The sequence below is a fragment of the Lotus japonicus genome, chromosome 2, assembly GCF_012489685.1.
Source record: "Lotus japonicus ecotype B-129 chromosome 2, LjGifu_v1.2".
Taxonomy (NCBI): domain Eukaryota; kingdom Viridiplantae; phylum Streptophyta; class Magnoliopsida; order Fabales; family Fabaceae; genus Lotus; species Lotus japonicus.
In genome coordinates this window covers 2,065,573-2,090,551 of record NC_080042.1, presented here as the reverse complement: position 1 = coordinate 2,090,551, position 24,979 = coordinate 2,065,573, and the positions used below count along the sequence as shown (strand labels likewise).

General features: G+C 39.7%; 1 protein-coding gene and 1 pseudogene across 1 annotated transcript; one reads left to right on the top strand and one right to left on the bottom strand.

The window, feature by feature from the left end:
* Window positions 1-3,110: 3,110 nt before the first annotated feature.
* LOC130737387 (disease resistance protein RPM1-like) lies at window positions 3,111-6,769 on the top strand (annotated as a pseudogene).
* Window positions 6,770-17,338: 10,569 nt separating this feature from the next.
* On the bottom strand, window positions 17,339-19,957 carry LOC130735212 (uncharacterized). The gene is made up of 3 exons (XM_057587288.1): window positions 19,246-19,957; window positions 18,380-19,146; window positions 17,339-17,971 (listed from the first exon to the last, which is right to left on the bottom strand). Exons 1-3 carry the CDS (start codon window positions 19,955-19,957, stop codon window positions 17,339-17,341), a joined length of 2,112 nt encoding a protein of 703 aa, XP_057443271.1.
* Between the last annotated feature and the right edge of the window lie 5,022 nt (window positions 19,958-24,979).

The window sequence follows — 24,979 nt, the reverse complement described above, 5'->3', positions numbered from 1 at the left end:
GCTGGACAAGTGTCAGGCGGGTTGCAGATGGAGCGTTAATTTGCTCCCGTGATAGTTTAGGAAGGCATTGTAGTTTGTGGTTCTTGATCTTTGTATGTTAACTCTCAGAGTGTGTAGAGTACATATCACCAGAGGTGCTCCCATGCGAGAGTCAAGCATTTTAATGATATAAAGGAGTTCATATTTAAGAATCTAATCTAAAGCCTATTATTTCAAGGTACTTAATGGCACTGTTCAGGCTAATAATACCTTTTGATCTAATCTAAATGGTTTCTTTTGCAAAGTAATAATAGTACCTTCTAATAGCCTCACCTAATTGAGCATTTTTTCGTTTGTGAGAGAATGGAAGAAATGTAAAAGAATTGCGAGCCAAGTGTATATTGGGATTCATGTATATTTTTGTGAAGAATATAAACAGTTTATCCTTTTTTTCCCATATGTTATTTTAGTAGTAAGGTCCATTTGCCACATATGGTATCCTTCATCACTTGAACTTTGAATTATATTGGAACCATTTAAAGTGGAACAGAGAAACAAGGTCCATTTTCAATACATGGTGTCCTTGATCACTTGAACTTTGAATGCTATTGATACTCTTTACCACAATTTTTTTTCTAAGTAATCATGTGATCATCCAATATCATACTTGGTGTTATTAATATCAATAGATAAAACCACACTAATAGATTCACCAAAAATAAATTATCGTTTACAAATGAAATCCTAAAGAACTGTCTCCTTAAGAAGCGTTATGGTATATTCTTCTTACTTCTGCACTCAGAACTGGAGACCAGTCATTGGTATTAGTTTGTTCACATCCTTTTTCTATCTATAACGGATCTAATATTTCCCTTACTGAGTATTTTTATTTTATTATTTTGTAGCATATTCCTTATGGTGTTGTTACTCATTTTCTCCAGCACCGTCCTCAATCAGTGAACATGATACTGCCTGATGAGACTGTAGATGAATGGACAATCAAATGGGCCCCAGGCAAGCCTCAGCAGAGTGTTTTCGATACAGGCTAATATCAATTTTGTCGGACGCAGAGATTTCGCGTTGGGGATGAATTGCTCTTTTTTATAATACCAGATAATACTACCTTTGGGTAGTGCATGTTAATTTTCAAGTGTTGTTGTTGCCAAGTGACATGAAATTGTATAAGAATTATTTTTTACTATTTCTTTTCCATAAAATTAAAAAAGTATAGGTGAAAAAGGAATTTAGCCAAACACACCCATTTAGTTGCTATAAATTTTGGGTGGGCATAAACTCAAAAAGAAACCACAGTTGAATAATTTTGGGTAGGCGTAGTCTAATTTAATATTTTCATATCTATTATTTAAAAATTATTTGTCTACTTATATAATAATTTTTTTTACATCTACTTATATAATAATTGAAATATAAAGGCTAAAAATCACTTTTGGCCCCTGATGTTTTAAGTTTGTGCAAATTCTGCCCCTACTCTATTTTTGTCGATGTTTCTACCCCTCATGTTTTCAAACAGTGCACCATCTACCCCTCCGTCAGTCAAACGTTAAAAAACTAACGAAATGAGCTGATTTGGTTTTTTTTTTCATATTTGTTTACCTGCCACGTGGAAATTACAAGTGAAATTGAAAAAAGGGGGCATGGGAGATTCAAACTCAAGACATGTAAGTAGCAAAACATGCATTTAACCAATTCAGTTACATATGTAAATTGATATAAACATCAAACAAATTTAATTTATATCATTTCATTGATCATCATCAACTTCATATACTTCTCTTCATCTCTCCAATCCACTCAGGAACCTCTCATGAGAAAGCCTGACTGACGGAGGGGTAGACGGTGCACTGTTTGAAAACATGAGGGGTAGAAACGTCGACAAAAATAGAGTAGGAGAGAATTTGCACAAACTTGAAACATCAGGGGTCAAAAATGCTTTTTAGCCAAATATAAAGTACTTTTGAAATAATAATATTTTTAATTTAGTTAATTTTTATTATTTATCACGTGTCACAAAATGAAAACCAATTGGTTACAAATATTGAATAGGCTAAAAAGCACTTTTGGCCCCTGATGTTTCAAGTTTGTGCAAATTCTGCCCCTACTTTATTTTTGCCAATGTTTCTACCCCTCATGATTTCAAACAATGCACCGTCTACCCCTCTGTCAATCAGACGTTAAAAAACTAACTGAATGAGCTGATTTGGCTTTTTTTTTTATATTTTTTGGACCTGCCACGTGGAAATTACAAGTGAAATTGGAAAAAGGAGGCATGAGAGATTCAAACTCAAGACTTGTAAGTAGCAAAACATGCATTTAACTAGTTCAATTACATACATAATTGATATATACATCAATCAAATTTAATTTATATCATTTTCTTAATCATCATCAACTTCATATACTCCTCTTCATCTCTCCAATCCACTCAGGAAACTCTTCTGAGAAAGCCTGACTGACGGAGGGGTAGACGGTGCACTGTTTGAAAACATGAGGGGTAGAAACATCGACAAAAATAGAGTAGAGGCAAAATTTGCACGAACTTGAAACATCGGGGAGAAAAAATGCTTTTTAGCCTATTGATTATTTAATAGTAATAGACTAATTTTTTATTTTCAGCTCCTATTATTTAAAATTATTTATCTACTTATATAATAATTTATATATAAAGCATGGTGCAATCGAGGAGTTCACTCTTAAGCAGTACAAAGCCGGTTAATGTAGATCTTAATTACGTATTACGGGTATGTGCATTACGGATCTTATAAAATGACTTTTGACTTGATGTAGGATGAGTATTGACTTTTGTCATAGTTCCTATGTTGCTATAGATCGTATAAATTCAAGTAGTGATAACACCTGTTAAAATTACGTATTAAGGGTCCTTGCATCGCACGAGTTTAATACTAGTGTTAACTCAAACGTGAATCGTCATTGAGTTCAACGGAAATCCCAGTATACACTTTAGTGTTTAGTGCTTCATGATTAAGTTTGGTAAACAAGCAAAAGGAATGAATATTTTTTTAAAGGAATGAATACGCTATATTTAGGAACATTTCATATTTATTATGGAAGACCACTAAAAAACACATTTTATGGATCACAAATATCAAAGCCTCCCGTGCATGCACGGGAGCCATCCTAGTGTTAAACAATGACCGAGGGAAACTCAAAGTCTTCCTCCTCCATGAACTTGAAGGACATAAAGCATTAATATTCCTCTCATCTTTACAATATATCGAGCAAAAACCAGATCGAGCTAAGATAAAAATGTGTGAACTTGTACTGTCCTTCGCTCGTCACATGCTTCCATTAATAGCGGAGTTAGCCACTCTGTTAAAAGATCTCCCAGAAGAAGTCAAAAAAATGAGAGATGAACTGCAAAAGATTCAAACCTTCATTTCTGAATCAGATACAACCAATGCAACTGAAGAAGTCAAGGAAAAGTTGAAGCATTTGGTGGAAAGATCTTTCCGCTTAGAAGATATCATTGATGAATACATGATCTGTGAGCAATGGGAGCCAGCTTATGATCCTGAGTGTTCAGCTTTACCCTCTGAGGCTGCTAGATTCATCCAAATTATGAGCCTTCGTGTTCAAATAGCGTACAAGATCAAGCACTTCAAATGGCTCCAGGAGAGAGGTGAAAAAGAAGATGGCTTAAAAATCCCATCTCTTACACAACCTGCAGGACCAAGCAGTTCCGGTGGAAACAAAGATCCAGCTATGAAGAACCTTCAACTGGCTGCTCTTTTCAGCGACGAAGCTGATGTTGTGGGATTTGAATCACCAAAAGAAACCTTGATTGATTATTTGGTGAAAGGAAGAAAGGAGCGCACCGTCATCCCGTTGGTAGCAATGGGAGGGCAGGGGAAAACCACACTTGCCAAACAGGTTTTCAACAACCAAGAGGTGATTGGACACTTCCCTTACCGTGCTTGGGTCACCGTGTCTCAGCCATACACTGTGGAGGGATTGTTGAGCAAAATGTTGGAGGAATTTGAAGAACTTGTTTCAAGAATGGATCGAGAGTCATTGATAACTCAGGTGAGAAACTACTTGCAAAACAAGAGGTACGCTGTCTTTTTTGACGATGTATGGAACAAACACTTTTGGGATGATGTTGAGCTTGCTTTAATTGATGGTAAAGTTGGGAGTAGGGTGTTTATCACTACAAGGGATATGGATGTTGTAGATTCTTGCAAAAAATCTTTTGTTGATGTGCATAAGCTGGAACCATTAAGTGATGAAAAATCTCTTGAACTGTTTTATAAAAAGGCATTCCCCAACTTAAATGGAAGCTGTCCCAAAAATCTTGAGAAAATATCTTCTGAAATTGTTGACAAATGCCAGGGTTTACCACTGGCTATTGTAGCCATAGGTGGTGTTTTAGCCGGCAAAGATAGAGATGATGAATATGGATGGAAAAGTTTTAGTCAAAATCTAAGTTCAGAATTGGAGGGAGATTCTCGTTTAGATAGCATAAGAAAAATTTTAGGTTTCAGATATGATAATTTACCTCACTATCTTAAACATTGCTATCTATATTTTGGAATGTACCCTGAAGACTATCAAGTTACAACAAAGAGATTGACTAGACAGTGGGTAGCTGAGGGGTTTGACAAAGAGCAAAGCGAAAATCATTGGAAAAGGTTGCAGAAGGATATCTAATGGAGTTGGTCCGTAGAAGTCTAGTGCAAGCATCTAGGTTGAGTATTGATGGAAGAGTTAAAGGTTCTCGGGTGCATGACCTATTACGGGAGATGATCCATAGAAAATTTGAGGGTACAAGTTTTGCCCATTTTATTAGTGAAGATGACCGGTCAGCCTCAATTGGGAAAAGTCGACGCCTATCAATATCAGCAAATTCCAATAGTTTCATGACAAGCACCGAAAGCTCAAACATCCGTTCCCTGCTTTTCTTCATGAAGGAGGAAAGGATACAAGAATTACTTGGGAGGATAATTCCTGCAAATTGCAAGCTACTGAAGGTACTTGATTTACAAAATCCAATTTCTATATGGAATTTTAATCATGTTCATCCTAAGAATCATGTTCCTGAGAATTTAGGGACCCTAATCCACTTGAGGTATTTGAGCATTGGAGGTAGAGGCATTAAAAGTCTCCCAGAATCCATTTGCAAACTTGAGAACCTTGAGACCTTGGATGTAGGAAAAGGCGCAGTGGTGTTGTTGCCAAAGGAGATAAGCAGACTCAGAAAGCTACGACACCTTGACGGGTCTTTTAAGTTTAATCCATTAACGAAGGATAGTGTTGGAGGCATGACATCCCTACAAACACTAAGTTCTTTGAGCCTAGAAGATGATGAAGCAGGAGAGTTATTTAAAGAGCTAGAAAAGCTATCACAGTTAAGAGTGTTGGGTTTAAGTCATGTTAGGGAAGGACAAGGAAGCGTTGTGCGTTCCTCATTGAATAAGATGCAGCAACTGGAGAAACTATCGGTTAATGTCACACAGCCAGATGAAATCATTGATTTGCATTTGATTTCAACCCTGCCTCTGCTTCGATCGTTGTTCCTTAAAATGAAATTAAATAAGTTGCCAGAGTGGGTTCCAAGCCTTCAATATCTTGTTAAGTTGAAATTGACAAACTCCGAGTTAACTGTTGATCCATTCACATCACTACAAAACCTTCCAAACTTGTTGCGCCTCCAGTTGATGATAAATGCGTATGCAGGTGACACTTTGCATGCTCATGATGGGGGGTTTCCCAAACTAAAGGAGTTAAATCTCTTTGGGTTAGACATTCTGGAATTCATCCTCATTGACAGAGGAGCAATGCCTTATCTGGAAATTTTCTTGCTATGGGATGTGCCGAAGCTCAATGAGGTGCCAAGCGGCATACAACACTTAAATAATCTTAAACGTGTCGAGTTATCAGAGCCAGGGCGGCCATTCGACTTTGAAGATAACAAACAACGCCAAATCATCCAACATGTGCCGCTTGTTAGTGTTTTAGACAAAGACTACAACATCATAACTCGCTTTGAGTTTGGGGAAAAAAAAGGTATTTTTTTTGTCTTCATCATAAAAATATATATATTCTTGTTTGTATTTACTTTTCAGCCATTAAAAATACAAGATTTATGCATTTCCTAAAATATTTACTCTCTATTTAGTTTTTCTTCTTCTTCTTATTCAGAACATGCTTTGTCTTTTTTTTTCAGAGTAATAAATACCACGTCAGCAATACGAAATAATGAGGTATTTTATTTAGTTGCTGTTTTTCATTTGAGATTCATAGATATGTATCATCAGTCTAAATAATTTTACTCCAATCGCATAATGTCATATAAGATCAATCAAACACATTTCTTTTAACTTTCAAAAAAAACTTTAATTAAAATAAAATAAATTTATGGTATGACGAAAAAATTATATACTTGTGTAGAAAAAAGTTTACAAGACAGTGCATCAAGCAACATTTGTCTATTCATTTTCATTTTCAGTATTTATGCATTGTAATGCTATATTCTAATAATATTCTCTTTTTACTTGGTAGGCATTGTGCATCCAGTTCAATGAAATTCAGATTCTCTTTGTGGGCTTTCCACAAAATGGCAACATTTGGCATTATGCCTTTCTATTTTTCATTTTGTACTTCAATCTTGTATTCTCTTGGATATTTCTCTAATTATTTATTAATGCAGCATCTCTTTTCCGTCAAATAAAATTTGTGTATTTTTCTTAATAATGTATGTGAAACTTCAAAGTGAATCAGTTGTTAATCATTTTATTTTTGAGAATTTATAAGACACGAGCACTCACTTTCTATACCCAAAATTCCAGTACATCCAATTCAATTATCACGGTGAAATCTATGGTGTCACCCTTAAAAGAGATGCACCCGTGTCCCCCATAATATGTAAGTCATATTACCAATTTATCCCTATACCATTTCTGGCAGTTTCTAACCTTCAGTGTGTGAAAAATTAAAACCAACAATGTCATTTAACAAAACTACATAGAAGAGTTGAACAAGAACCCAACCATTGAACTAAAACACAGACATCATTGAACAATGAACATCAACGAAAATAAAATCCAGTCAGTAAAACACATCCTTGAACAATCCGAATAAGAAGTAGTAGATCTTGAACACATCTAGGAGGGTTTACATCCCGGAACAGGATCTATTTTTGTCAAAGCCAGTAAAACACATCTAGGAGGGTTTCTAATCTTCTTCCTGGTTTTGACAAAAATAGAACCCAGAACTAGAACCAGACATCATTGAACAATGAAAATCAACTTAAATAAAATCTAGCCATAGAGAAAACAGATCCGAATAATTGCTGAGCAAGAGGAAGGAAAGAACCGGTGCTCCGTGCATGTAGCACACCGGCGATTCCAGTGCGGAGCATAACGCGGTGGCTCTGTGCAAGTAGCCGTCGGTGAGGAACGCTTGAGGGACACCACAGCGGCCGTCGAGGATCTTCAGTCGGTGGTGAATGGCGTCTGAGTGTTGCGCCGACGGCAAAGGAGGCACTTGATGTGCGCTGGGATTTGCGTAAAACGAAATATGCTCTGTGCTCACTCCATCTTTCCATTTCCGTTGCTTCACTTCGCAACTCACACTCTTCTCTTCTCTCTCAAACTCCAATTTCACCCTCTTCCTTCTCCCCTATCTGGTTAAGATCCTCTCTCACCCTCTCTCCAATTTCAATTTCACCACCTTCTCCAGTTTTGCACTTCGCATTCAAAAACCTCAATTCCTTTTATGCAATTTCACGCTAATTCTAACTCGTTGTTTTGAACGCATATCAATTTCAATGGCTTCGCCTGCGTGGCTTCCCCAGGAGCCACAGATGTCGCCGTTATCGGGTGAAACACCTCCGCCCGCGGCTTCTTCCGCTTCGAATTCCGCTCACGGCGAATAAAATTTATGCTGAGACGGAGATGTTCGATTGGTGTTGTGGTGGAAAAGTTAGGTGGCCGGCACTACAGGTGGAAAACGTTGTTGGATGAGGCCTCAAAACCAGGAAGAAGATTAGAAGAGGGTTTTTTTGTTGTTGATAAGTGACATGGCAATTTAGTAAATCTACCGCTTTAATCTAAACTGTTTAAATATTTTATTAATATATCTATGGTCTAAAATTTGTATACATACAATGTCCCCCCTTTTATGAAATATTTTTTATTGGGGACACCGGTGTACCCCCTTTTATGGGTGACACCATAGACGCCACTAATTATCACTCGTATTAGTTTATTGCATTTTGAAAATGAAATCTAAACCAAACAAAACTTTATACGTTTAATTTTTTTTTTGGTCTTGACCAAGGTATCCCCACAGCCGATAGCCGTGAGACTAATCCCTCGCCCCACGGTCAGCGCACTAAGCGGTAGGGGGCTGGTCAAAGAGTTTTTTCTATTCGCAAGAGTTGGGATTCGAACCCCCAACCACTTGCTGAAAGGATGAAGTGCTGAACCACTTCACCAACCCACTTGGTTTCATACGTTTAATTTAACATTGATTCCAATATAACCTCAGATGGTACTATGGAAAATGCTATTTTGGCACAAGAGGTGGTACATTTCATGGAAAATTTGAGAGCAAAAAATGGATCTCTAGCAATGAAGATTGATTTGGAGAAAGCATATGATAAATTAGAATGGGACTTTCTAGAGAATACTCTTCGAGATTTTAATTTTCCAGCGGTAATTATTAATCTCGTGATGTGTTGTGTGCGATCTTCTTCAGTTTCTATTCTTTGGAATGGAGAACGGTTCCCTAGCTTCAAAACGGATAGAGGTCTTCGTCAAGGTGATCCTTTGTCCCCCTATCTCTTTGTGTTGTGCATGGAGAAGCTTTCTATCTGGATCCAGAGAGCGGTTGAGGAGAAGAATTGGATTCCTATTTGGATCTCTCGTGGGGGTCCAACTTTATCTCATATCTTATTCGCAGATGACGTACTTTTGTTCTGTAAAGCTAAGGATAGTCAGCTCTGGTATATTGCTCAAATTATGGACAGTTTTGGCCGAAGCTCTGGATTGATTGTAAATGTTCAGAAATCTAAAGTCGTGTGCTCGAAGGGGGTTTATAGAGGTGAGCGTCGGTGTTTAGCTGCTGTTAATCTCATTCCTATTGTGAGTAATTTAGGGAGGTACTTGGGCTTTCCATTGCATGTTGGGAGGGCTACCCATACGCATTATAACTTCCTGCTTGACCAGATTCATAGGCGCTTAGCGGTTGGGAAAATCGATTATTAAATAGAGCTGGAAGAATTTGTTTGGCTAAGTCCGTAGTCACAGCTTTACCAACGTATGTTACGCAAACAGTTTGGCTCTCAAGGAAAACTACTCAGCTAATTAACCGTGCAACCATGGACTTCATATGGTCTTCTTCCTCTTCGGAGAGAGGTTGGCATTTGGTTAACTGGGATACTGTTAAGAAGGGCAAGAAGGAGGGTGTGGGAAAATCAGTTTGGACTATGTTGCATCAACCAGAGAAATTGTGGGTTAAGGTAGTGTCCCATAAATATTTGAAGCAAAATAACATTCTTAATGTTCCTGTTGTTTAGAATGCTTCATCGTTTTGGAAAGGCCTTTTGAAAGCTTGAGACCTTCTGAAAGAGGGGTTCTCGTATAAGCTTGGCAAGGGCACAACATCTCTCTGGTTTGAGGACTGGTCAGGATTAGGAGCTTTGGGTAAGGTAGTTCCAGCGGTCCATATTTCAGATTCTGCTCATCAATTACAACATCTGATTAAGAATGGCACCTGGGATTTTTCCATGTTATCCATGTCGATTCCCCACACTTACCAGAACATCTTGCGTGACATGGATCCGGTTCTGGACCAGCGGTTGAATGATGTATGGACTTGGTGTTGGGAATTGAGGCACAAGAATTTTAACGTGGAAAAACCTTCTCAATATGAGAAGTAAACAACTACAAAGTAATCTACTATAAGGAAAATAATGGTTACATAATAATGTCCCACGACATTAAAAGCTTCACCCAAAAAGGTGGAAATAAATTCCAAAACAAAAAGGGAAAAACTGCACCAATAAAAGGTGGAAATAGGATACAGCAAAAGAACCCCACAGCAAAAGAGTAAATCACCCAAATAACGGAGAAGAAAAATCCCAACTAAAAAGGTTAATATAAAGGGCTCACAGACAGGAAGGACATACCAAAAATTCTGCCAAAACGGAGAACAAACGATGTATCGGAAAAGTCTGTCAAGAACCAAAATCTTTTTCACCAAAACAAAGCTGGGGCTTCAACGTGAATTCCTTTTCACGTGTTACTGTGCTGTTCTTCTCTCAAAACCAAGGGTTCCAAACCCATTAAATAAAACAAACTTGGGCTTGGCCCATCAAAATAAAAATAACATAATCTATTTTTTTCCTTTTAAAAATAAGATAAGTTAGTGTGGCCCAGTTAAGGAGGGAACCACCCAACATATCTCCCCCTCACTCCTTAAGTGGGGGTTAAACCAAATCTTCAAGTTCTTGAACAAGAAGGTCATCATCAGATGTCACATTAGCCCTGTCTTCATCTGGATTTTCTTCTCTTTGCTTCTAGCATTGTTTCCCTTTTTCAAAGACCAATGAAACTTCATAACATGCCCATTCTTACCACAATGGTTGCAGTGGCGAGTTTTAAATTTGGAATTGCTCCTGCTTTGATCACCATAGTATGAACTACTATTCTTGCTTCTCCCCCTTGACACAGCAAACAGAGCCTCTGAAGATGATTGAGGATCTTGCGATTTTCTTCTCATCTCTTCATTCAAAATATTGCCCTTAGCAAGGTCCAATGACATGACACCATCTGGAGCAGAATTAGACAATGAGGTTCTGAAAATTTCCCATGTATCTGGCAAGGAACCAAGAAGCAATAAACCCTGAACTTCTTCATCAAATTTAATTCCTATGGCTAACAATTGATTCATAATGCCCTGGAAATTATTCAAATGATCTGCCATTGGAGTTCCATCTTGATATTTCAAAGCCAGCATCTGCTTGATCAGAAACATCTTATTGTTCCCAGTCTTCTTCGCATACAACTCCTCAAGCATGTTCCACAATGAAGCAGCATTTGTCTCCCCACTAATGTGGTTCAACACATTATCATCGACCCACTGACGGATGTAGCCACACACTTGTCTGTGAAAGAGAGTCTATGCTTCATTTGTTTAATTTGCAGGCTTTTCCTTCAGGAACACAGGCTGATAGAAGTTCTTCACATAAAGCAGGTCTTCCATTCTTTCTTTCCAAAGGGAATAGTTCTTGCCATTCAAAAACACCATTCGGCTTGGATTGTTGGTTTCCATTGTTCAACACAAGATAAATCACCCCGAAAAGAACCCGGAGCTCTGATACCACTCGTTGGGAATTGAGTGGCGCAGCGGAAAAATATTCACTTGTGAGAACTGAACAACCTTCAAAGCAAATCCAAATAACCACAGAGGCAATAAAAATAAAGTAGAGGCACAAGAATTTTAACGTGGAAAAACCTTCTCAATATGAGAAGTAACCCCAAAGTAATCCACTATAAGAAAAATAATGGTTACATAATAATGTCCCACGACATCAAAAGCTTCACCCAAAAAGGTGAAAATAAACCCCAAAACAAAAAGGGAAAAACTACACCAATAAAAGGTGGAAATATGATACAGCAAAAGAACCCCACAACAAAAGAGTAAATCACCCAAATAATGGAGAAGAAAAATCTCAACTAAAAAGGTTAATATAAAGGGCTCACAGACAGGAAGGACATACTAAAAATTCTGCCAAAACAGAGAACAAACGATGTACCGGAAAAGTCTGTCAAGAGCCAAAATCTTCTTCACCAAAACAAAGCTGGGGCTTCAACGTGAATTTCTTTTCACGTGTTACTGTGCTATTCTTCTCTCAAAACCAAGAGTTCCAAACCCTTTAAATAAAACAAACTTGGGCTTGGCCCATCAAAATAAAAATAACAGAATCTGTTTTTTTTTTCTTTTAAAAATAAGATAAGTTAGTGTGGCCCAGTTAAGGAGGGAACCACCCAACACTTGGAAGCCTTGTTCTAGTGGTATGTATACAACTTCTTCATCGTATCAGTGGCTTCATCAACCAGCTTTTGGACCGCAACTTGTGAGTGACTGGTGTAGTGTTTGGAAGCTGCACGTCCTTGAGAAAGTGAAAGTGTTCGTTTGGCTTTAGCTCCATGATGCAACCCAGGTGGATGCACACAGATTTGGTTGTCATCTAGCTCCTTCTCCTCGTGATTGTCCCCACGCTAGAGAAGTCTGGATGAACTTCGATGCGCAGCGTTGGCCAGGTTTCTTCTCCTCTACCGTGTAAGGGTGGATTCAAACGCAACTCAGGGGGTAGTTGTTTGTTGTTCCTTGCGGTTCTTTGGCGCCAATGGCGATGGAAGAATGAAGCAGTATTGAGTGACAAGCGATGGACGGTTAGACATGTTAGTGAAGCAGCTAAGCGTGATTTTGAGGAATACGAGCGGTGGTTTGGTGGTGGTACGGTACTGTCTCAGGCTATACCGCAAACCCAATCTTGGGAACCACCTCCGGTCGAGTTTATCTAGCTCCCTCAGGGTCGATGGAGCTTACAGCCCTGCACTCTACCGTATGGGGATGGGGGGGGGCTAGATCGAGATTCATCAGGGGCCTGGTTAGGTGGCTTTTATGCAGGAGCTAGTGGTGGTGATGCTTTGTACGCGGAGCTGCAACCATTGGCGACAGGTTTGAGGTTTCTATGGCGAAAGAATTGGAGGAAGATTATTTGTGGGATGGATTGTCTTGAAGTTGTTCGTGTGATCGAAAAGCGAGGAATTGATTTTCATCAGTATGGCAGTTTACTAACGGATATTTATCTTCTCCTCTCTAGAAGCTGGGAAATCAAGCTAGGCTATGTTCCCGGTGAAGGCAATGCTCCGGCTGATTATCTTGCTGGAATGGGAGCGCGGTTACAATGCCCTGTTGTTGATTTAGTAGTGTTTGGCCCAACTTTTTTTAACTCTTAAGTAAAAGCTGGGCCAAACACAATTTTAAAAAAACTCTAAAATTTTAAGTAGCTTATTTTTTATAGTGTAAAATAAAGAAAACGTCTTTTTAGAATAAGTTACTGAGATGAGCTTTTTACTTAAAAGTAACTTATTATCATGCATCTTCCCTCTCATGACTTTCCATCGCGTTTCCTTTCCCTGTTGTTGGATCTAATTTTTGCGCGCAACTCTCCATTCCCTATTATGCTTGTTCCGGTCTAAAACTCCGGTCAGGGCTAAGCAATTAAGCAACAAAAGTAGAATAGGACAAAGTAGCAAAATGAGTAAAAAATGTTAGATCCCCCACCGCATGGGCGGTGTCCTCTTTATATATTATGATGTTTTGACCTGTTCGAGTCATGGGTCGCCTGACCCAATAGTACAAATTCGGTAAGCCCACATACTACAAAGGCTGTAAGCCCAATAACAGTACACAAGCCGACAAGACACCTAATCTTAAAAGCCATTTTGAGATGTAGTGTGTCTTTTACATAAGCCCACAACACAATACTCAACGCCCCTTTAACGTACAGAGTCAATAATGTTAAATTAAAATAACTGTTAAATGCAAAAAATAACTCATAATAAGCCAAGAAATCTTCGCCCTTGGCATCATCCGTACGCCCTTGATAACCACTGAGGTTACTTCGCTTGCTTTTTTTTTCCAAGCTTCTGACTAAAGTCTTTACGTGTCCCTTCATTGTCATACTCCTGTCACAGTCATAAACAAGATATGCAAATATTTTGAAACTTGAAACTGGCAATTACACCTCATGATGAAACGGCGCCTGACACTTCCCCAAAAACCCCCTTTCCACTCAACATTTAAAACTCACTAACTCCAAACTCTCCAAACGGCACACGTGTAAATGTAATTATTACATTCAAAACTTATAGAAACGCGACTGTTCGCTGCCTAAAGATGCTTAGGGGGAAGCAAAAAACGTATGGTTCCCTAAACGACACGCTCTTAAAATTAAATTTCTAGGCCAAAACGTGAAAAGGCGTATCCACCCCTTGCCTATACTATAAAAATGCTAACATAATCCTCTTTCTTACCATCTCTTACCTTTTACTTCTCATGTAACTACTCCTAAACTTAAAAAACGTCCTCTGCTTACTTCCAAGTGCTTGAAGAATTTCTGGGGACTTCACCAGAAACACTTCTCATCACCTTCCAGATCTTGCCATCTCCCTTCCTGGTAATCTCTTCTTCCTCTCAACTTTTATTCCTCTTTTCTATTTTTCTCAATTTTTCATATCCTGTCTACTCCCGTTTTTCTAAACCCTTCTTCTGTTAAACTTAAGATCATCCCATCACTTTCTGCAATCAGATAATTTTCCCCAAAACTTAGAACTTGGTTACCTAACCTACTTCCTCACTTACTCACCGAAAACTCCTACCTGACAAAACCCATTTCCTCTTGATTTTCAGGAAACCTTGCTCTCAAAAATGGTTGCACTAAATCCTCGTAAATCACCTAAGAAACGTAAAGAGCCTCCAGCCGCCGACTCCTTATGGATCTCACGGGCAGTGGCTACTAGATATAGTGACTTTCGTACTATCCCCAAAGTGTTGGATTTGATAACCAAATATAATTTTAGGGCTGACGGTAATGACGCACATCTAGACATAGTCGCCTGCGCCCCCGACGAACCCTGCTGTTTCGGTAAACCTGACCCTAATGGTAAAAATCACACTTACTTCTTTAAAACTATGTTTCAAGACCTTGAATACAAACTCCCCCTTCCAGACTTTACCTGCTCAAGCCTAACCTTAATGAACATCGCCCCTACTCAACTTTCCGCTAATGGTTGGGCTTACCTTCGAGCCTTTGAATTATTATGCATTTGCCTAGGCATAATACCAACTTGCAAAAAGTTTTTCTCCTTTTTTGAAACCACTGGCATGAAGGTGAAGGGCGAATATATTTCCTTATCCTCTGCCCGGGGGCGCGGGGTATTCACCCTCTTTAGAAGCAACTTTAAACACTGGAAAGCCAAGTTTTTCAAACTAAAAGAATCCGAACGAAGCAGAGATGTTTTCTACTTTGACGATGGAACCCCTCGATTCCCTTTCTATTGGACCGATAAGCCCCAACTTATCCACAAAGTTCCCGAATCCTCTCTCACCCCTGATGAAAAATATGAAGTTGACTTCTTGTCAACGATTCACTTGAACCTTTATGATTTCTATGAAGCATTCAAGAAAAGAAACTTAGCCCAATATGTTGGTAAGAACATTCTTTTTAACTTAATTCGCCCTAAAACCTATGTAAAATCCTAACTGTGATTTTCTTCTTTTACCTTTTTCAGCGAAGATGTCTCGCCTCTCCGAAGATGACACTCTTCGTTTCCGCCGCGAGCAACAGGCGTTGAAGAAAAAAAATCCCCTGCTAAGTCTCTGACCGAACCTGAAGGGAGTCAGTCTGAAACTGAGAAGAATCCAGCCCAGAAAAGAAGAAAAAGAAATCAGAATTCTGAGAAGTCCGCCGAGAAAACCACCATACAAACTTCACTGGAAAAATTCACAGTCAAGGGGGCGAATCAGTATGGTTCCTCCAGCGCTCCGCCCCCCTCGTGGAAGCACGAACTGAAAGAGTTTGAGGATATGACTTCGGAGGAAATCACCTCCTTGTGGGATTCCCGCATCAACTTCAACTCCCTTGTGGAGACAAACCTTGTGTTTGAAGCTGAGAAGGAAAGGATGAGGAAAATTGGGCTTCAGGAGGCCTGCCAAGCTGTCATGACTAAAAGTTTGGAAATTGCTGCTATTTCCAAAATGATAGAGATTGAGTCCAACAGCTTTGATGGGCTTTCTAGCGCTAAGAAACTTGAAGATAAAGAAAAAGAAAATGAAAAACTGAAATCCACCATGAAGCTGTTAGAAAAATCTAACAAAGCCAACGAGAAGAAAGCCGCGGATCTGGCTTTAGATCTTGAAAGACTGAAAAAGACTTTGGAGGAAAGTGAAGCCTTACTGAAGGTGAAAGAAGAAGAAACTCAGAAAATGAAGGAAGAGGCGAACTCTTTGGCCGCAGAAAAACAAATTTTGAACAAGACCGTTGATGATCTCTCTGCCGAAGCGGCCTCTCTGAAAACCTCGATTCTATCCCAACTTGAAACTGGCTTCAACAAAGCTAAAGAACAAATCTTGTTCCTCAATCCCGACATGCCTATCAAGACTGAAGGCATTGATCCTTATGCTAGGATCGTTGAAGGAAAGTTAGTCACGCCCAACTTTGATGAAGAAGAAGAAGAAGGAGAAGAAGAAGAAGAAGAAGAAGACAAGGACAACAACAACAAAGAGGGCGAAGGGGAAAGCAATTAACCCCCTCTTGAGAAAAGTTGAAATGATATTTTGTTTCCCGTTGGTCCTATACCAAACGGTTGACTTAGCTTCCTGCTTTCTTACTTCTTGCATTTCCCGCTTTAATTAAAATGTAACGCCCCCCATTTAATATTAATGCAACAAAGTTTATGTTCAAAATCTAAGTGTCACCACAACGCTATGCATTAATATCATCTATCTTCATCTAAACTCTTCCCGTTCCTTCTTAAAAAGCAATAACTCAATAATCTAATTCGAAGGTTATTGTGTTCTCTAAACATAAAGTACTATACCAACAGTATGAGAATATGAAAATAATTTACTGCGAAAATACCTTTCATCTGAATTCGTTTATCCACGAGGCGCTGGACTTAACAAGTTTGTCTACTTTAGAAAGAAGACTTTAACGAATTCTTTAAAACTTGAAGCCCTTTTTCAAGAAAAATTTGATTCTTCTTTAACAACTATTCTTTGAATTCATAAGGCTTTTGCATTTTTGAATTGAATAAAAAATAAAAAGATCAGAAGCGCAATTTGTTCTGATATAGAAGTTTGCTCGCTTGGAGACTTTGTGCTTAAGTTGGACAAGCTTAATCCAAGTTAAGGCTATGCTTATGAATTCGTGGCCAAACGCTCTAGTTTTAAGAGACTTACTCTTTCTCAATTGTCTGGAATCGCCCAATTGATAGACCTAAGTTGAAAAGTAACTTAAATGCTAACAAAGCACTCAAGAAATTTTTAAAGGTTATGCCTCGTTAAAAACTCTCCCGCCCGGGGTAGAGAAAAGAGTGCATACCTGTTTTTTTTCATTAAAATATAACATGATGCCTCGTTAAAAACTCTCCCTAATGGGTAGAGAAAAGAGTGCATGCTACTGAGTCTTAATAAATAACCACGTAGTCTTGACACTTAAACAAGTACAGAAACCACAAAGCAAACAACACGACGTAGTCTTTGAACAGAATGAAACACACTGAAACGAAACAAACAGAACACCACTTCAACTGTAGTAGTAACGCAAGTGTTGTGCATTCCATGCTCTTGGAACCCTACGCCCAGATAACTCCTCCAGATGGTAAGCCCCTTGTCCCAAATCGCGCAGAACTCTATATGGACCTTCCCAATTAGGTGTCAGCTTTGAATCAGTTGAACTCTTTGCCTTAGTGCGCAATACCAAATCGCCCACTTTCATGCTCCTAGGGACCACTCGAGTATTGTAACGCCTTTCTGACCTTTGTTTAACTACAGCCTCCCTTAAACGAACTTCTGCCTTTATCTCGTCTGCCAAATTCAAATCCACTAGAACATTTTCTCGATTTTGGTTCTCTTCATATGCTGCCACTCGAAAAGTCATGTCTTGTATTTCCACTGGAATCATCGCGTCAACTCCGTAAGCAAGTTTGAAAGGTGTTTCTCCAGTAGTGGATTGGGGTGTTGTGTTGTAAGCCCAAACCACTGTGATCAATTCATCAGCCCATAATCCCTTTGCTTCGCCCAATCTCTTCTTCACACCATTCAAAATCACCTTGTTTGCTGCTTCAACCTGCCCATTAGATTGTGGGTGTTCAACTGAGGCGAACCTGTTCTCAATCCCCATCTCTGCACAAAAATCTCTGACCTTCCTGCTTGTAAACTGTGTTCCATTATCAGAAACAATGGTTGCTGGCACTCCAAACCTGCATATTATCTTCCTCCAATAAAATTTCTTGATTTTTTCAGCTGTGATCTTTGCCATTGACTCTGCTTCAATCCATTTCGTGAAATAATCCACTGCCACTAGAACAAACTTGACCTGTGCCCCCGCTGGAGTGAATGGACCCAAAATATCTACGCCCCACATTGCAAATGGCCACGAAGAACTCATTGAACTTAAAACTTCAGGAGGTGCCTTATGAAGATCAGCAAAAACTTGACACTTTTCACATTTCTTAACATATTCCATACAATCGCCCTTTAAAGTTGGCCAATAAAATCCTGCCCTCAACACCTTCGAAGCCAAAGATCTTCCCCCTATATGACTGGCACAGACTCCCTCATGTACCTCAAACATAATTCTTTCTGCATCCTCTTTACTAACACATCTTAACAGTGGAACTCCAACACCCCTTTTGTAAAGTTGTCCACCCATCATTGTGTAGCGACTCGCTTCTCGAATCTGATCCTTTGAAAATAAAGCTAAGTCTGATCCATTCGCTTCCAGACACATTCGAATTCTATCCATCCAATCTAGAGTTGCTCCGCCCGTTGCCATCACAACATCATCCTCCTTCACACTTGGACCCTTCAAAGTCTCTTGAATCACAGACTTGTTGTTACCTGGTTTCTTTGTGCTTGCTAGTTTGGATAATATGTCAGCCCTTGTATTTTCCTCTCTTGGAACATGATTTACCTGAAACTTGTCCATCTGCTTCAACAATTCCTGAACCTTTACCAAATACTTAGCCAACTGAACATCCTTCGCCTGATAATCTCCCTTTATCTGATTTGCCACAAGCTGAGAATCAATTTTTATTACAATACAGCGTACATTCATCTCCAAGGCAAGCCTCACCCCTGCTATTATTGCTTCATATTCCGCTTGATTGTTGCTCGCCTTGAAATCAAACTTGAGAGATTGCTCAATAATTACTCCGCCAGGTCCCTCCAAAACTATACCAGCTCCACTTCCTTTTAAATTTGACGAGCCATCAACAGACAAAAACCATTCCACTTCTTCTGATACTCTCTCTTCTGGAGACATCTCATTCACAAAATCTATTAAGCCCTGCGCCTTTATTTGTCCCTTCTTCTCAAACACTATACCAAATTCTGACAATTCGACAGCCCAAGAAACCATACGCCCTGCTAAATCAGGCTTTTGAAGTACTTGGCGTAGGGGAAAGTCAGTTTTGACTTTGATTTGAAAACCTTGAAAATAAGGACTCAACTTTCGGGCGGTGATAATCAAAGCTAGTGCAGCTTTTTCTTTTTTTTGATACCTTGACTCAGCCCCTTGTAAAGCATGGCTCACAAAATATATAATTCTCAACTCCTCTTTACATTCTTCCAATAAGACGGAACTCACAACATTATCTGATATGGAAATAAAAATTGACAACGGAATACCTGGAATTGGTTTTGACAATATGGGAGGCTTAGCCAGATGCTCCTTTAGAGTTTGGAAAGCCTGCTCGCACTCATCTGTCCACTGAAAAGCTTTGTTCTTCCTCAAGCACTTTAAGAACGGAGCCTCCTTACTCCCTGAGCATGGTAAAAATCGTGACAAAGCCGCAATTCTTCCTGTTAGCTTCTGTACCTCTTTCACTGATGTTGGGCTCTGCATGTCTAAAATGGCTTTGCACTTATCGGGATTAACTTCAATTCCTCTTCGAGTAATCATAAAGCCCAAAAATTTTCCACTCTGAATCCCAAAAGAGCATTTTTCCGGATTCAAACGCATGTTATGCTTCCTGATTTCTCCAAAAGCCTCAGCCAAATCCATACAATGACCGCCCATTTCCTCTGATTTGACCACCATATCATCCACATAAATTTCCATGTTACGCCCTACTTGCTTTTCAAAGACTCTGTCCATCAATCGCTGATAAGTTGCTCCTGCATTCTTAAGCCCAAACGACATGGTTTGATAGCAATAATTTGCTTGGTTTGTCATAAATGCTGTTTTCTCTTCATCTGGCGCATACATTCGAATTTGATGATAGCCCGATTACGCGTCCATCAAACTCAACATTCCAAATCCCGAAGCCCGATCTACCAACTTATCTATGTTTGGCAGTGGATATGAATCCTTTGGACAATGCTTGTTTAAATCCGTATAATCTGTGCACATTCGCCATTTTCCATTACTCTTCTTGACCATGACAACATTAGCCAACCAAGTAGGATACTTCACTTCCCTTATAAAACCTGCATCAATTAACTTGTTAGTTTCTGTTTTCACTGCCAATGCTTTCTCTTCGCCCATTTTACGCTTCAACTGGGCGATTGGCTTCACACCAGGATTCAATGCCAATTTATGGCAAATGAACTCTGGATCAATCCCTGGAAGATCTCGTGCACTCCAAGCAAATAAGTCCATGTTCTCAGCTAACAATTGCACCAGTCTGCTTTCCTGAATTGGAGTTAAGTTTACCCCAACTTTCAAATTCCTTTCGCCCACTTTCACTGTCTTTGTTTCCTCTTCTGGAGTCATCTTGAAATCAGAAAAGCCTTCTCTCGGGTCCAAACTAACCTCATCTGTATCAACATCAACCCCAAAAACTCTATGTCCCTCCTTCACTGCTCTTTTTCCCATGTGACCATACGGCTTGAAACTGTCGGAATAGCATTTCCTAGCAACCACCTGATCAGCCTTCAAAGTCCCAACTCCGCCCTTGTCCAATGGATACTTAACTGTTAAATGTCTTGTTGAAATAATCGCCCCCAGTTTGTTGAGTGATGGTCTTCCAATAAGCACATTATACGGCGATGTACACTGTACCACAAGAAACTTAATGGCAAAGGCTTTCTCATTTTTACCTTCACCGAACACGATATTTAGCTCCACATACCCTCTAACAAATACTTTCTCACCCGAGAAGCCAACTAACGCCCCATCATACGGTAATAAATCAGTTTCTGTAAGCCCTAACTTTTCAAATGCATCGCCATATATCAAATCTGCAGAACTCCCCTGATCCAACAGTACCCTCTCAATTTCGTAATCAGCAACTTTTAACATCACCACAATGGGATCATCTTCATGAGGCTGAACTCCCTCAAAATCTCTAACAGTAAATGTAATATCGGGCTGATTGATTCCCCAGTTTCCCAAATCATTTGCATAGACAGCATTAACGGAATGAACATACCTTTTTCTTGAAGAATTAGTCATACCACCTCCTCGAAATCCTCCGAATATAGAATGAATGTGCCCTTTAGTTTCACCTCCAGCTTGCTTCTTCGGTTCAGACTCTTCGATCTCTTTCCCTGTGTCATCACGCTTCGTTGAGGTTCCAGCTCCGTCTGATTCCTTTCGCCCATCCAGTTGACGCATGTTGCCTGCCTTTATCAAAGCCTCAATCTCTTTCTTTAGGGTAAAACAATCATCTGTATTGTGTCCCGCAATTCGGTGATACTCACACCACTTACTTCTGTCTACGTTGCCTGGTGGGCGTTTCGGTTGTTTAGGAAAACGAATCGTGTTAGCCTCCAAACACATGTGCAATGCCTCAGTTAAATTAACCGCAAGTGGGGTCGACCTGTCTTGTTGGTTTCTGGTCCACGTCATCGACTGTCCATAACCACGATTTCCATAAGGCTGAGCACGATTTCAAAAATTAGAGCGGTTATCAAAACGACTTGAATTATTGTAACTTCTCTCTCCTTTTGGAACTGCTCCGCCCGAACGCTGATCGTTAACCGCCGCCTTTTTCAAATCCGACTGTTGTTGTTGGCCAGTAACCGCCGCACTCTTGCGGTTTCTCTTTATGCGATCTCTTTGCTCCTCCCGAATGAAACCTTGTACCTTGCTTCGCAACTCCGCCATTGTCTCCACGGGCTTCCGACTCAAACTGTTGTTCAGACTTCCTGACTGAAGGCCCAATTCAAAAGCAGCAATACAAATTTCTGGCATTTTATCCTCCAAATGCACTGATAGTTGATTGAAACGCCCCATAAAAGATTGAAGACTTTCATTATGCCTCTGTTGCAAATTAAATAAAGCTGCTGAGGTCACTTTCTGGGCGCGACTAGTTGAGAATTGGGACAGAAATTTCGCCGATAAATCCATGAACCCGACAATTGAACGCGGTGGAAGCGTTGTAAACCAAGTCATTGCTGAGTTTTTGAGGTTTGAAGGAAGCATTTTACACTTCAGAGCATCTGAAGCGCCCACAATAACCATTTTGGTGTTGAAATACACCAAATGATCCTTTGGGTCAGAATCTCCGTAATAAGAATCAAGAACCAAAGTCTTCAAGTTGTCTGGAACGGTTGTGTTTGCAATGTCTTCTGTGAACGGTTGAAAATCTACCACCATCTCTGCCATTCTACGATCGCCCTCATGCAAGCCCCGATCTTGATTGATCTCAGCAAGTTGAGTTTGCAGTTGTTGATTATGTTGACGAAGATCAGTTAGATCCGCCATGATCTGTTGCAAAATGTCGGGCGGAACATTTTCATGGTTAACATGATTGTCCCTTCCGTTTGCTCCAGATCGATTCACCATTTTTAGTGAGTTTGAAGCCTAGGATTGAATTCATCGGCCCCACGGTGGGCGCCAATGTTCCGGTCTAAAACTCCGGTCAGGGCTGAGCAATTAAGCAACAAAAGTAGAATAGGACAAAGTAGCAAAATGAGTAAAAAGTGTTAGATCCCCCACCGCATGGGCGGTGTCCTCTTTATATATTATGATGTTTTGACCCGTTCGGATCATGGGTCGCCTGGCCCAATAGTACAAATTCGGTAAGCCCACATACTACAAAGGTTGTAAGCCCAATAACAGTACAATGCTCTTTCATCGTCTCTTTTCTCTATGATCCTGTTCTTTCGTCGTCTCCTTTCTCACGTTGGTAGCTGCATGTTTATGTTCTTTCAACTTCGTCTTGGTCATCAATTCATCCCTGTTACACTGTGCGCCCCTGTTTTTCCTGTGAGATTGTAGAGTTAAACTTCGTCTTCATCAATTCATCCTCGTTACTCTGTTCCCCCCAATTTTTTCTCGCTTTTCTCCGAGCTTTCAACCTCTTCTTCATCAATCCATCCCTGTTTCAGACTATATATGAGGTCTTTGTTTTAAAATTTTGAACTTTGTTTCATAATGGTAACAATGAGATGTATTGGGAGGAGAAGGGCGAAGTGGGTTGGGTCATGGTGTTGGGATTGGCGGTGAAATCTGCGGAATGTTCACAGGTCATCTTCACCGTTTTTTTTTTGTTTTTGCTGGTTCTTAAAAGAATTTAACATGATACGAAAAGGTTAATTTGAAAAAGAAAAAAAAAAATTTGATGGCTTTGTCAAATAAAGTATCATGTTAATGATTGCTTCGAGGATGGAAAATGTTTCCAATGTTGTGTATACAAGCTTGCATACCAACTATTTGATAAAAGGCTATGTTCCGGTCTAAATCTCCGGTCAGGGCTAAGCAATTAAGCAACAAAAGTAGAAAATGACAAGATAACAAATGAGTAAAAAAGTGTTGGATCCCCCACCGCATGGGCGGTGTCCTCTTTATATATTATGAAGTTTTGACCCGTTCGGGTCATGGGTCGCTTGGACCAATAGTACAAATTCGGTAAGCCCACCTGATACAAATATTGTAAGCCCAATAACAGTACACAAGCCCACAAGACACCCAAGCTTAAAAGCCATTTTAAGGTGCAGCGTGTCTTTTAAGCAAGCCCACAGTACAATACTCAAAGCCCTTAAACGTTTAAAGTCAATAATCGCTAAACTTAAATAACTGTTATATTCAAAAGATGTCACATAATGAACAACATAAGCCTAAACATAAGCCTCGCCCCTGTAGCAAACAAAGGAAGCTTCGCCTTCTTCAATAAGCAAAAAGAAGCTTCGCCCTTGTTGATTACTAAAATTACTCCACCTGCCCTCTTTTTTAAGATTCTGACTGAAATCTCCTCCCATCACTTCACTGTCACATTCCTGTCATAATCACAAATAAGATATGCAAATATTTTGAAATTTGAAACCTCATGGTGAAACGACGCCTGACGTTTCCCAAAATTCGCCTCCACTCAGCATTTAATCTCCACTGACATAAATCTACCAACGGTACAAAAGCAATAATTACCTATCCTCAACTCTATCTACACGCAAACCCGTTCTCTTTCCAGAAATGTTTTCAAGGTAAAAATTAAAGGCCCTTAAAGAGACACGTTTCAAAGCTCATCGATTCTGCCTAAAGATGAATCGACGCGCCTAGAACCCACCAACACTATAAAACGCGACTCAAAATCTTTTTCTTACCATTCTCTACCTTCCCAACTTTTTAGTAACTTTCTCTATAATTCTAAACAATACTCACTGCCTTGCCTCGAGTACTTGAAGAATTTCTGGGAATTTCGCCAGAAACACTTCCCATCTCCTTCCAGATCTTATCACCTCTCTTCCTGGTAATCTCTTCTTCTCTTAAACTTTTACTCATCTTTTCAACTTTTCTTTATTTTTCATATCCTACTTCCCTCAACTTCTCTTAAACCCCCTCTCTGTTAAACTCACAGCACCCAATTACTTTCTGAATATAGATAATTTCCCCCAAACATAAACTTAAATATCCACCCCACTCCGTCACTTACTCACTAAAAATTCCTACCTGACAAACCCCATTTCCTCTTGATTTTCAGGGAACCCTGCCCCCAAAAATGGTTGCAAAAAATCTTCGTAAATCACCTAAGAAACGTAAAGAGGCTCCAGCCGCTGACTCTTTATGGATCTCTCGGGCGGTTGCTACTAGATACAGCGACTTCCGTACTGTATCCAAAGTAATGGATTTGATAACCCAATATAACTTTAGGGCTGACGGTAATGATGCCCACTTAGATATAGTTGCCTGCGCCCCCGACGAACCCTGCTGTTTCGGTGAGCCCGACCCCAACGGTAAAAACCATACTTACTTTTTTAAAACTATGTTTCAAGACCTTGA